The 14,001-nt window shown below is 40.1% G+C and overlaps 1 protein-coding gene across 2 annotated transcripts in view; it reads left to right on the top strand.

The window, feature by feature from the left end:
* Positions 1-14,001, top strand: part of MTUS2 (microtubule associated scaffold protein 2) — a 321,795-nt gene that overhangs the window by 234,556 nt on the left and 73,238 nt on the right. For both annotated transcript variants that reach the window (XR_009957320.1, XM_062567163.1), the window contains exon 7: positions 7,487-7,585. Coding sequence is in view for 1 of the 2 variants with exons in the window: in XM_062567163.1 (XP_062423147.1) it covers positions 7,487-7,585 (99 nt within the window). In the remaining variant the exon portion in view is untranslated. The remainder of the gene's footprint in view (positions 1-7,486; positions 7,586-14,001) is intronic.

The raw sequence follows: 14,001 nt of genomic DNA, 5'->3' as shown, positions 1-14,001 counted from the left end.
CTCTGGCTTGATTTTTGTATGAACCAAGGTTTTGATGAACCATCAGATACATCTATGATGAAGTCATTAATTTATTTTGTTAGAACACTGTTACAGTTCCTCATAATGCGAAATATTTGATGGAGACTAAGGCCAAAATAAATGAAAGCAATGATAAAGTCAAGCTTTTTCAGCAACTGTCTAATCCTGCCTCACTTGCGATAATATATGAATGCTGTCTGTAGATCCCATTGTGATGTAGAGCCCTATAGAATGTATTTTCTTTTCTTTAAGTATTCTTTGGAAAGTTTTGCACATATTTTAAATGATGAAGCACAAACCCATCTTTCTAAAATTGAACTCTCTGTTCAACTGGTAAGAAGATGCTACAGATCAAATGAAGCAAGAAGGGAAATGACAGTGAAGTTTTCATATTATTTTGGGCTTTCTGATCCCAGGCAAACAAAGGCATCTAGTAAAAGGGCTTGATGTTGCATGTGCACTTTAAAACACATTCTGTCTGTGTCCAGTCTTCTGTGTGTCCCAGTTACTAGAACAAGTGTCTAAAGCACTCCACTCCTTTAAGTAAAATGCACAGATGCTATACATGCTGTATACAACATCTTTTAAGAAAGTAAAAGGGGAAGAAATCATCTCACAAAGAGAATGGCAATCAGTTAAATATAACAAATATATCTAAAAGAGTGGAATATAGGGTGATGTATGAAATGCGTGTGTATTTCAGAGACGTGTGTCATTTTAGGTACATAGAAATAGGAAATTATTTTACAAAGGAGCTTATCCAGCAATATTAATGAGTGGAAATAATCAGTAAAAGTCACATGAAAGCTTTCATGTATTAGGAGTTACCTGAGAAGACCACCGGTGCTGTAAATTCTCATTAAAAAAAAAGAAAAAAAAAGAAAGCTACTCGAGAGAGATTATGAGATTATGCTCCTGATATTTCACTAAAACTGCTTGTCAAATAAACTGGACTACAGGGTATAGATCAGTTTTAATTAATGAAAATGTAATCCCATAGCTGCTGCTGTGGAGTGATTCAGATGATCAAAAAAAATTTCTGGCATGAGACAATAGCAGTAGAAGACCATTGTCATGCAAATCGTTTTGATGACATAAACCGATTGCTTTCTGACCAGTCTATGAAAGACATGCTTTTAATTAGGTTTCAGTGTTTTGCACCAGACTTTTTGTGCACTATTAGACTCCTTTAATTTTTGCACACAGAAAATGGAAAAATAGAAGCACACTTGAATGGAAAAATTGGGACAAGTCCTTTACTTTCACTTAAATTTGTTAACTTTTTTGAGAAATACAGTGAAATCCCAAATGTTATTGATCATTATTATTATTGTTTCATATTTCACTTAAAGACATAGGTGCAAGCAACTCTGCATGTGGAATGTTGCAGCTAAGATCCGCCTCGGAAAGACATATAAGCTTCCTCTTTCTAAAATTGTTCATAAAAACGTATGGTCTCTGAGGCACACATATACAGAATGTTCTAAATTACTAAATTTCTCCAGAATATGGCCATATCTACAGAAAAAAATGTTCAGAGACAGTAGATTAACAATTTTCCACTGGTTTTGGGAGTTCTGTGAATCCCTTGGATTAATGTTCACTGTGCAGCAACTCAGATCCAAAATCAGACCAGAATCTCATTCTGCCACCATTCACCCAAGAGCTTTCAGTTTGACATGGTGCCGTGAGCGCTATTTAACTAGCCCTTTAGGAAGCATACCAAAACCTTGCAGCTAGTAATCTGAGAAGAGCATGTCAGTAATGTGCAATGGAAAGGGGATTAAGATGGGCAGACATTCCTGAGGTGGTGCTGAAAGGTCTGGAGAGTCAGAAAGTGTAGCATTAAGCAGACTTTCCTGCTTATATCCAGAAGCAATATGGTATGTTCCCTCACTACTATGATCAGTTGATTATAATTAAATTGCTTTTAGACCTAAATTACTTCCAGGAAAGGCACCTTGGTTTTATCTGCAGCAGTCTGCCATTTCAGGAGGGGTGTTGCACAGATCCAGTCTGGTAGTGATGTTTTCTCCACATTTAATTGTGTCTCTGGCCACCCAACAGCATGAGGGCAGCCTGGTGCCTCTTTCTGGAATTCCCTTTTCATGCCTAGTTTCTTCCATGGCTGTCTGGGAGGAGCTCCTATGGTATCTCAGCTTACTGCACAACTGAGATGAACAATAAGGTGGATGGAAAGCTGGATCATCAGGCTCAGAGTGTTGTGATCCGAAGTACAAAGTTGATGTGGTAGATCCTTATTTTGGCATCCTTTACGGATTGATACTGGGGCAAATACTGTTTAACATCATCATTAAAGACCTGAACACTGGGGTAGAGGAAATCATCAGCAAGTTCATGTACAACACCAAGTCAAAGGAACTGGAAAATATGCTAGAAGGCACAGCTGCCATTCAGAGGGAGAAACATGGCAATGGAAACCTCATGAGATTGAACAAACACAAATGCAAAGTCCTGCATCTGGGGAGGAATAATCCCATGTAACAGAACAGACAGGGGCCAGCTGACTGGAAAAGCCATGGAAAGACCTTGCTTGTGGCTTGCTTGTTCCTGATCGAAACTCCTCACCATCCGCTTGCTTCTTTTTCCAGACCTTAGCTCTAACCACTAGGCAGGACTTTCCACACAACACTTTGTGAAAATGGAGAGAAGGATTTTATGTTCTGTGTGCTTTGGGGTGTGTGTGTGTCTGTGAGTGTGTGTGTGAGAGTTATGCAATACCTGTTTCAGCCTGGTTGTTATTCTTACTTAATGTTCATCTCACAGACAAGTAACTGTTATTCCCTATAAGCAATCTCGTAATTTGTATGCAATGACAATAGCAATAAAGAATTCATATGAGCAGTTTGTTTCTACTTGGCCCATTAAATTAAAGACAATCAAAAGTATTGCTCAGAAAACTAACCCAGTCAATCCCTGTGCTTTTACAAGTACAGTAAATTACATATAACAGGGCAGGCCGTTAAATACAATTAGTCAAGATGAAAAATAGGAAGCTAGTGTCAACAGAGCTCTCACCAGCAAGCTTACAATGCAAAATGTGCTTCTTTGAACCAGCTTTTGTAAAACCTAGACAACATAAGGGATGAGCTAAGGTCAGCTGAAAGGAAAAAGTGAAGACAGTGTGCTTGCAGAGATGGAAGGCAAAGAAGAGCCCACTGCCACTGCATTTCCCTTTGCAGACACTTTCCATTAAAAACTAAATTGTAAATATGACGTTACATTCACATCGTTCCACATACTGAATATGTAGATATGCATCACTATGCAGCAGTTAGAAGTGAGACATTAAACTTCAAATGTTCAAACCTCTTTCCTAGTAATTTGACTCTGAAACTTGCTACAGCACAACATTTTGAGGAAAATGACTAAAATGCCATGAGATCCGTGTAAAATGATGGGAAGAGAAAGAGTAGATGTGTTACCTCTGCAGCTACTGATGCATATTCTAAGTTACCCTGAAACTTTCTGTTCAGCTCAAAGAACTTTAAAAATATGTTCCTGTCTTCTGCCTTGGAATTAGGAGTATAGTTATTTCTGTTCATCTTTTTGGGTCTTTTTTTCTTTATTTTTTAAAACACCAGAGAAAGAAACTATCTTTTTAGTATAAAAAAAAAAATCACTTTCAGAGAAGTCAAAGAAATAGTCCTTGTCCTTTTTTTCTCATCAGGTTGATTTAAATTTGAAACAAACACAAAGGAAAAGGTACAAGTGTAAGTTCTTTCTACTTCAACAAATATGTAGTCTTGCTTCTACAGCTACTTATTTATTCACATCCGTTCAGTGTCTCATAGATCACAGGATGTGCAGAGTCTCTAGAGGGAATGAGACTCTTCTTATTCCACAGAATCCATCATATTTCCAGCTTTGCTCATTTTGGCTCAAGCAATGCATGCATGGATGTGTCATTACTCACCAAGGACACAACTAGTTATGGGTATCGGAGGAAAGACAGAAAAGAACTTGAAGTGGCTGTGTGTGTCTCTGAATGACTGAAAAACACCTTGGGGTTTTTTGAACTCGCAAGCTGTGTTAGTTAACTTGTAAAATATACCTGAAAGCAGCTGGAATCCAACTGAATGCAGCAAGTCCCAGCAAATTGTTAATGATGTCTACAGCATGTTAGGATTCATTTTGGAATAAATATTCAATACATAATTTGCGAATGTGTTTTCAGTCTGAAGTGAGGAAGCAAATTGAAGCTTAACCCATTGGCTTTTAAAGACTAAACTGCAAAGGTACAGGCAAATAGGAGTGTTGATCCTACAGCAGCTCTCCAGAAGATGTCTCAGATAACATGTATTTACTTCTAGTTCCTAGGGTAGCATTCAGTACTGATGGGGGAAAAACAAATGGATTTCATTGTCTTCTGTTTTTGCAAGTGATTGTTGAATGATATAACACATATATAGTGTTTTGACTGTTATTTCTAATTATTTATCTTTGTACCTCATGCTCAATTTGAAGCAGATTGTGTGTGTTAATTAGGAAATGTAAATACCTTTAGAGAACTATGCATTTACATGCATTTTCAGAAGTAAATGCTGAAAACACTCCAGTAGAATACCAGAGTACAAAGGTTCAAGGAATGTACACCTGTGACGCTTAAATTCCTTTTATAATTGTATTCTACACATTTTGTATTATTCTATGTTATTTTATGATTAGATGCAGCGCATCTTTTGCCATTTCATAATAGATACAATAGTCAAAGTATTAGATAAGTTAGGGTTTTACACTCATTCAGGCTCATGTGAATGACTGAAATGTTTGTGTTGTTTCCTGAGATAAAGTGGAGTTTGAAACTTTTACAGTATAACCTCTGAGTTATTTCTAGGCCACCTGGAGATAGAAAAGATCAAACTGTATAACCTCCATGCAGTACAGTATGATGGTCATCATCATGCCAACACTTCCCTACAGATTTTTTAAACTTAAAATTCCAGATTTCTCTAAAATGAAAAATTTTGACCCCAAACTCTTGTCATTTAGAAATGAATTTTCCCTGCAGGAACTCTTATTGAAATCAGCATGTTTTCTGATTATTTCTGTTTAAGAGCTAGTATCTGTTGTTTCAAAAGAAAAATAAAAGAACAAACCTAATTTTTAGACAAAACATTGAGCACAAGCTCTTATTTGAGGTTTGATGCCAGGAACAGCTCTTCCCCGAAGATTTCCCTGTGGGTGTTGAGCTTAGCAGAATGATAATAGTTTGTTCCTGGGGACTGTCTTCTCTTTTGCCTTCTGTACGCTTCCGAAATCCCTTCTCACGGAGGGTGAGGAGGGCCACAGAGTGGCTGCCAGGAGGCTTTCTCCTTAGCAAGGAGAACCCAAATAATCCCTAGCACCACATTCCCCTGTCCTCCTGCTCGTCCCTGCAGGATTTTTTGCTACTCTTCTCTGCCCTTTGCCTTCTTTTAACCGAGCTGTAATTGGGGAATTTTTGTTCCTTGCTTTGTGTTTGAGGTTGTGAGCCTGAACTAATTCTCCAGGTGTTCCTTGTTCAAAACTTCTCAAAAACAAAAGTAGTTAAGTATTTGTATGCACCTTCTTACAGCTGAAAGTATAAGGAAAAGATGCTTCCCTAGCTGCTGTTTGTGTTTGGCATTTGCCAAGAAGAAACTTGTGGAGGAACTTGGCATACATCCCATTTGTGCCTCATATTTTTATTTTGAAAACCACAGAAAAAAACAAGGCTTCATTGCCATGAAAAAAAGAATGCTTGAATCTGTAACCATATAAACTGTGTCTTATAAAACAAACTCTGTTTTGCTCTCATGGCTCCCATCTCAGATTGCTTTCACTCAGCCCTTAGTAATGAAATGGCACCGTAAACTTGTTTTATGTCCTTCTCGGTAGTAAAGTACAGTGTAGCAGGTGGCAGACACCAGAAATTCATATCCTCAGTTGCTTCACTGTGGAAAGTATTAATCACAAAAGAGAATTGTAGCCTCAACATTTTCAATTTATAAGCAGCAGAGTAAATGAACAGAAGTGAAGATACGAAGGAGGCTCAGTCTTCACCAGCTGTTGATGATGGACAGGGCGGTTTGCCTGTGAACAACACTGGGAGGGAGCTGTTAGACCGGCTCTCTCCCTGTCGTCCTACTGCAAGGAAGGCTGGACGCTTGTGTGCACATCCGTGCTCATTGTGGATGCACTGCACAAGCAAAGAGCTCGTGGGAGAAGTGAAAATTTATAAGGCAAACATTGTTTTTCTGTTATGAGAAACGGTTTGCCACGATTTTTTTGTCTGTTTCGCTGTGTATCCAGGGGCTGTTACACAGTTCTGCAAGCTGAAATGCAACCCCAACAAACACCAACTGTAACAAAGCAAAGCAAACAGGAAAATGCATTAATGTCTGAGGGCTTTGAGTTTTTCTTTTTCTTCTCATTTCCTTGGTGAGTGTTTGCTGAGTCAAATCCTGCAGCTGTGACTGTCAAGCCATTGGTAAAACAGCAGGGCAGGACTTCATACTCCCACACTCAGCATGGTGCCCACATCTGCTTTCATGGAAATTGTGGGTGGGCAGCAGGGGCGAGTTGAGTGTGGGTGGCCGTCACAGCTTCCAGGCGGGAAGTAGCTCCTTGGTATTAGAGGCAGTCAGTGACAGCAAAGCCTGAACAACTGACAGACCATCTCGAGCCCGTGAAGGGAGAGGTCCAAAGGTGGGAGCAGATGCCAAGCTTCCTCCTATTGCAAAATTAAAGGAAGAGAAAACACTAGCACTAAGTTTCTGGAGATCATAACACAAAAGAGCCCTGGGGCATCATGCTGTCGGTGGGCAGGATTTGTGGCTGTGGGAAAGTGCAGGGAAATGAAGGGAAATGCAGAGGTCAGGAGTACTGAAGGAGTAACAAAGGGAAATGCAGAGGTCAAGAGTAATCTGCAGAGCCACAAAGACGCCAGAGGAGGATAGGGGACAAGGGTGTTAGCTTTGCATGTGACTGGAGCATGCACCTTTGTGTAGTCCTGCTTCGGTTTCTCCACCGACCCAGAAGATCTTTGGCTGAGGTTCTACAGCAACGTAAAGAGATTACATACAGGACACAGAGATCAGGATGGACAGGATGGGCTGCCCGCATAGCTTTATTTGTGCCCTATCTGGCATTTTTCATGGAACAGATGGCCAGAGAACCAAGACTGGAAGAGTCTTCTCTTCTGCCCCTCTTTAGTGCAATGGATTTTATCTTTTTCTGTTTATTCCGCATGCACACAGTCGTGCCTGTGGAAACTCTGAGAGAGCTCTGTGACTGATAGGTTAGCATCCAACACTGACATCATGTAGCATCAGTGTGTCTGTGCAAAAGCCCAGGTTGTACATTGGCAAAATACTGGAATTTTGCTGTTCTGGTATATGTCTTAGTGACATGGCTCTGCAAAATTGCAAACAGAATTAAAAAGTGGATTTCTTTCCAACTTCTTTTTTTTTTCCTGATACAGGTTTGAAGAAAGAAGTACAAAAAGATCAGGATGCCAACAAACCAGCTCTGTCATCCCCAAAGAGATTAGCAGTATCAGCCTCCAAGCTCCATTCACCAGGTATTTATGAACCCCAGAGCTATTTCATGGAAGATTTAAAATTGTCGACTTTGCAGCTCTTGTTAATGCACTAAAATCTGATTCCTACTGTTGTTAACTGAAGATTGATTATGTTCAAGGTTCATTAATCTGACTGTAAGTATTGCAGGCTTCATCATGCCAATGCATGAACTGAATAGTCTTATGTTTCCTTTGTTACATGCACTCATCTCTCCTCCAGAACAAAGGGCTGTTACTATTACATGTTTAAGGTCATAGGAACATGTTATTAATCATTATAATTTTATTTTTTAAAAAAGAGAAGATATAGTAAAATAAAAGACACCCAAAACAATTGCCTGGATTGACAGTATATCACTTGGAATCCACTGTCATCGTTGTGCAGAAGTATTACATTTCCTATGTTATTTCTGTGGATAATTGGAAAAGACAGTATCTGTAGAAATAATCTTCAGATTGCTATCAAGGCATTGTCAATTTAGCCCTTAATATTGCACATAAGCACATGGTTTTATTATTGTTATCAAGACCACTGTTTATTTACTAAAATGCAGAGAACTTCTTTCTATTTATGTCAATTAGCATAAATTAACATATCTATAAGGAATCTAACTGGGCAAGAATTCTCTTTTATAAAGCTGGCTTTTTGACTGATCTAAATGCTACTGGTAGGAGAGGGCATGTTTACACTGGTCACATTGTGCTTGCAATATGTTTTCTGTTTGTCTCATTTTTCAGACTATATTGAAATAATTTAAATGTCATGTCTACAGCAATATGATACCTGAGTTATAATTATGGGGGTAGAATCCCATGCTTCTTCGTTTGACAGTAAAGTAAAACGTGAAGAGCAGCTCTTTAGCCTTTCTCCCCAGATTTGTATCAAACATCTCTTCATTTCTGCTAAACTCAATCCCTACCTTTCCCTTTCCCAGCCAACAAAATCAAGACAGTGAAAGGCAAAATTTATTTTTTTCCAGATACCACTTGGACTCAGAATTCTTCTCTTCCTGAGATTCAAGGGTAAAAAGATGAACTTAACGGTGTCCTCTAAAGCTTATCATTTTCAGGATATTTTGGACCTGGTGAGGTCACAGAAGAGAGCCCCAAAGAAAAGTTTGCTGCAGTGAGTGCCAGTTGAAGCACCCGCATTGATTATAGTTGTGGCAGTGTGTTACAGCACAGCTAGTTTGTTTCCAGTGAAACTAAAAGAGCAAAATGGAACATGGCAATATGTGTACTCTGTATTTGCTTGATTTTAAAGAGGCCTGTGTTTCCATCGATGACTTAATGATTTTCAAGGCTTAAATTTTTGTCATATCTGTGATGCCTCAGAGGATTCTTCTTTCTCATGAGAAGATGACTACTTGCCCTGTTTCCATCAGACTCTGTTAGGATTTCTTTAGCTTGATTGTCTGAAATTATGGGGCCTTAAGAGTGTTCATCGCTATTAGGATCAAATAAGAAAATAAATCTCAATTTCATTTTTTTTTCAGTGGTCTTTGGCATTTTTTGAAACAAACAGCAATAACAAAGCAATGCAGAGAGCGGATCGTGTCCCCTGTTCAATGCTTTCCCTCTGTTATTAGCCTGCTTACATGCAGGTCCTGTTCCTCAGCATTATGTTTGGCTGTTATACAAACACTATTACAGGAAGATCGAACATCCATTTTATTTTAACTTTAGATCTGATCTTTGCAATTTAGATCTATCTTCACAAAGAGTAGCAAGGAAGTTTCAAGATGATGTGTTCTTATATGTAGCTCAATTTTGTCTATTGCCGCAGTCCATTCCTGAAATCTGTGTACAAGCACAGGTGTACATAGATGCAGATGCTCTCCCACCACCCCACTGCAGGATGGTGCCATCTTTTTCTGACACCTGTCACTGTATAAAGTGTTTGCTATCAATCCCCTCAAAGTACTTTCCTCACTTTCCTTAGCAAAATGAGGAAAATGGACAGTTAAAAGGCCAGTAAATTGCAAGTAACAGCTAAATCCTCATGGGCTGTGTTAATTATGACTATCTACTTAGTATAGCATCTGTTTCAAACTCTCAGGTAGATAAAGCAGACCTGGGAATTTTGAAGCAGATCATAGGAGTTCTGTGATTTCAATATACAGTGGGTCTGCTCCCCTGTTCCCACCATCAGCACAGAGGACAGTCAGGATCAGGGCCAGCATCATTAACATATACTGTATTTTGTGCAGAGAAACAGAAGAGAAACATCAGTTACAGAGTAAGCCTAATAAGCTGCTTTTCAGACCCAAATGAATAGAGGAAATCAGATTTATCCCTGAGGAAAATACCACATTTTAATTTACAAGGGCAGCTTAGAATACTGACAAGGACAATGCTGAGATGTGCACTTCAAATGTTCCACTGAATGGGAAAGCTAGGAAAACAGAAGACAAAACAGTTTGATGGGGTTTTGCTGTAGTTAAATCTGGACTGATTTCAAGGGTTCACCCCTACACTTCTCTCTATGGCTTCTGTTGCAGCATCACAGATGCTGCCTAAACAGCTAGAGACTTTTATGCTAGAAAGACAGAGATTTATGGCTGTTGTTTTTGTTAATTGCTTGTTCTGTGATAATATCTATTGTGAAGATAAAAGTACCTTTAAATGAAGCGCTATAAGAAAATATCATTCCTACAAAAAAAATATACACAAGCTAAGCTGACATGACATGCAGTGGAAGAAATGTGTAGAGGGCAATAACTATCCTGGTTGAACTATCTTAATGCCAGAGAGTAACATCCAGCAATGTATTATTTAAGTCTTGCAACATCATGAAGTTAATTGTGAAATGTTGCAAAACCTGGTATTCCTCTTTGCAAATGCAAATCATAGCACAAAAAATTTTAAAGACTGCTTTGCACTTGTGGATTTTTGCAGTTGCAGTGTGAGACATTTGGAGCTGTAAGGGAGTGCTTCTCCTGGGCTGGCTCCATGTAAGCTGAGCCTGAAGCCAGAATGCAGACAAGCAAGTTGGAAGACATGCTCTCAGTGGCTCCACGTGAGCTAGTGATGGATCTGAAATGGAAGAAATACAGTCCTCAGTCATTGCTTTAACAAAGCCGTACTACTTTCCAGCCTGGTCTAGTTGGACTGCTCTAAGGATCTGTTTGTACATCTGCACAACAGTCACAGAATCACAGAATCACGGAACAGCTGAGGTTGGAAGGCACCTCTGGAGACATCTGGTCCAACCCTCCTGCTCAAGCAGGATCACCTAGAGCATGCTAGACAGGATCGTGTTCAGGCGGGTTTTGAAGATCTCCAGAGAAGGAGACTCCACAACCTCTCTGGGCAACCTGTGCCAGTGCTCCGTCATTCTCACAGTGAAGAAATTCCTTGTATTCAGGTGGAACTTTCTTAATGATCAGTCTTAAAGATCTAAAATATCTAAAGCCCACATGCCAAAACTACCACAGGAGCAATGCCCAGTTTTACAAATTGACTCAAAATCAGCCCATTAGGTGTGTCTCTGTGGAAGAACTCTTCAGTTCTTTCAGAAAGGGGAGGTAATATCTATGGCAGGATACAATCCCCTATTACTTTCATTGATGAGGGCTAGTTAGAGATATTTTTCAGTATTATTTTTCAGGAACTGCATACATACCAACTACAACACACCCTTTTTCAAATTCTTCCATACATGACCCTTTCCACCAGCACAGACATGCTTATTTTTAATCTCTGTTGAAGCAAATGTTTCCCCTCTCATGTAACATATGGGAACAAGATGTCTGCTGCATTTTTTCTCTCCTTACTGATTCAAGCTGCTGGGCTAAAAGCTTGGGACTAGTGGATTAGGCTGAGGAAGAAAACCAAATAATCCTAGCCAGTATTCAGGAAAGCTAAAAAGCAACAGCTGATGAGAAACTGAGGGTAGCAAAAACAATTGATAAGCTGTGCAAGTGTGTTGCATAGATGAACCTAAATGTTTACAGAGGAAATTTCTTAGAAGTCTGAGATGATAAAGGTAAAAGAGATTGTCCAAGCAATCTCAAGCCAAACCCTTGAGCAACCTGATGCCACCAAAATGCTGTCCATTTTTGCTTCATCCTCAAAACTAAGTATTAATATCCATAGAAATGGATAGTTGACACAAAAGGGATATGAACATAACTTTGGCTAAAAGCATCACTTCCCTGAGATGGCTTATCATGTGCAAGCTCTAATTCTGCAGCCATTCACATGAACGTGACACTGTGTTTGAGCTAATATCCTCTTCTAAAAACAAGATATATTAGTGCTCTCACATGTTTGTACAGGATCTGGCTGGCTTCAAGCCAGCTCAGAGCAAGCAGAAGACTGGAGACTGTCTGGACCCATTTGTGCAGACATACCCTACACTGATTCGGGTAAGCCTGATGGTGCAGGCATAACAGCCGTGCAGAGCCGGTGGTGTAACCAGTCAGTGATACACTGTCGGATCCTGCCTGTGCAGTTTCTGTTGAAGAATTCAACCAGCCTCTTTACTACTGCCAAGATAAACCAGATGTTATCCTTAGGAACCTTAGAGGATGAGGTTTTTAATTCGATACCTAGTTTTGCTTCTATACACTGTCTACACACTATCTGTACCTACTACACTATACTGTCTATCTTCTGCTGCAACTTTAGCAGTGTTACAAAGGGGAGAGCAAGGGGAACTTGAAAGCTAGCCTGCAGTACTACTGATAAAAAATAGTGACATCCCAACAGCAAGCATGTGTTTGCATGCACGGAGGGACAGCTCCAGTCCCACACTATCCTATTCAGAGGCAAAAGGGAAGAGCCTGAGGACTACTAACTCTGGACCAGTTCAGCAAAATGCGAGGACCAATGCAGCAAAACGATCTCTCTGAGTCTAGGATGGACTTGAACTTGCAATAGAGCAATCAGTGCCATGACCTTTATCACCAGTTTTTGGTGAGTCCATAAGGACAGTGAACACTGAATGTAGTTTTTACAGGGCTTTGTTCAATGTAATTGTATTCCCTTGCAACTCCAACTGTGCTAGCCAAAGCAAATGGCCTCATATTACAGTCTGAGAGTAGATATGTCCAGAAAGAGAGGATGTGAAAAAAAAAATTGAGTTTTGGATTGTATTTTCTCTGTCTGCACTGATCTGTGAAGCAGTGCAGACTTACCCACAACTTGGTATTCAGACAGTTGGGTGGACGAACCTGGTGAGTTAACGATAATGTCTAGACGAGGGGGCACGTAAGTACTATGTGAATGAACCCTTTTTGAAATCACTACAGCACTCTGAAAGCACTGAGACAAGGAGGAAATGAAGCAGATCTCCTGACTGCCAGCCTGCCCGCTCATCATGAGTCCCAGCCATCAGACTGAAGTCTTACACTTCACTACCCATAGAAGAGGATTTGCAGTTCAGATTAGAATGGCTCTGTAACCCTGTTTTCTTCACACTGTTGGCTCCGTGACAGAAATCCTGGATCCTTTATGGAGTTTCAGAGGCACTCATGACTAATAATCTAAGAAGAATTTGTTAACCAATTTGGACATCCAAAAAATGAACAAATTCGGTGTGTTCTGCCTGACTGCTCTGGTTTTGCAGTCCGTTACAACATACTCAATGCCCTTATCAAGCCACCAAATGCTGATACAATTTTGCACACCCCTTAATGGCTCTAGTTTGCACTAGGGTCAGAAAAGAGAAACAAAGTCCCCTTTATCACCTGCCTGGGGACACCCTACACCCACATGAGGTTAGGGCCTGACTTCATTCAAGTTGATGGATTACGTTTCCCATACCCAGATTCTCTCAAATGTAGAGTAACATCTCCTTCCTCTTTCCAGCATCTTGGTCATTGAAGCCTTGGCCCTTTCCAGCATCATAGCCCAAACTCACAAACCTGTGAGTCTGATCTTGTGGGTGTTGAGTCAGATGGCATAGCAGTGATTACATAATAAGTGAGCAAACAAGTCTAGTGGTTACTCTAATTTTGTTCTGCTCTTTGTTTCAGTAAGGTTATTACATATGTTTCTGCTCACGATGCTCCGCCTGCTTTGCTCATGTGAGTGAAAGAGGGTGGAGGACCCTCTACCAGAGGGCAAAGATGGGCTAATAATGTGAAAACTGCAAAGACTGGCTCCAGATGCAGTGGCACCTCCTTGAAGTCACCAGGCATAGGTCTCAGGTGGCCAGAGATTTGTGCCTAGTGTGTAGCTTTCTGCCCGTGAACTAGTGACTCCCTTTATAGCCAGTGGAGGGAAACAGGTACTCCTGAAGCACAGTTCATCCAGCCTGTTTTACGCACCCACAATAGGATGAAGTGAATCTCAGCTTGGAAGTGCCTGTTTCTCTCCATCTGGCATTACGGTCAAGAGCAGATATCTATCCTTCTAGATGTCTAACACAAGTGAGATGAACCATGCCTCTAGCAACTTCATTTCTTAGT

The sequence above is a fragment of the Rhea pennata genome, chromosome 1, assembly GCF_028389875.1.
Source record: "Rhea pennata isolate bPtePen1 chromosome 1, bPtePen1.pri, whole genome shotgun sequence".
Taxonomy (NCBI): domain Eukaryota; kingdom Metazoa; phylum Chordata; class Aves; order Rheiformes; family Rheidae; genus Rhea; species Rhea pennata.
Note: the sequence above shows the minus strand (reverse complement) of the source record. Positions and strands in the feature narration are given on the sequence as shown.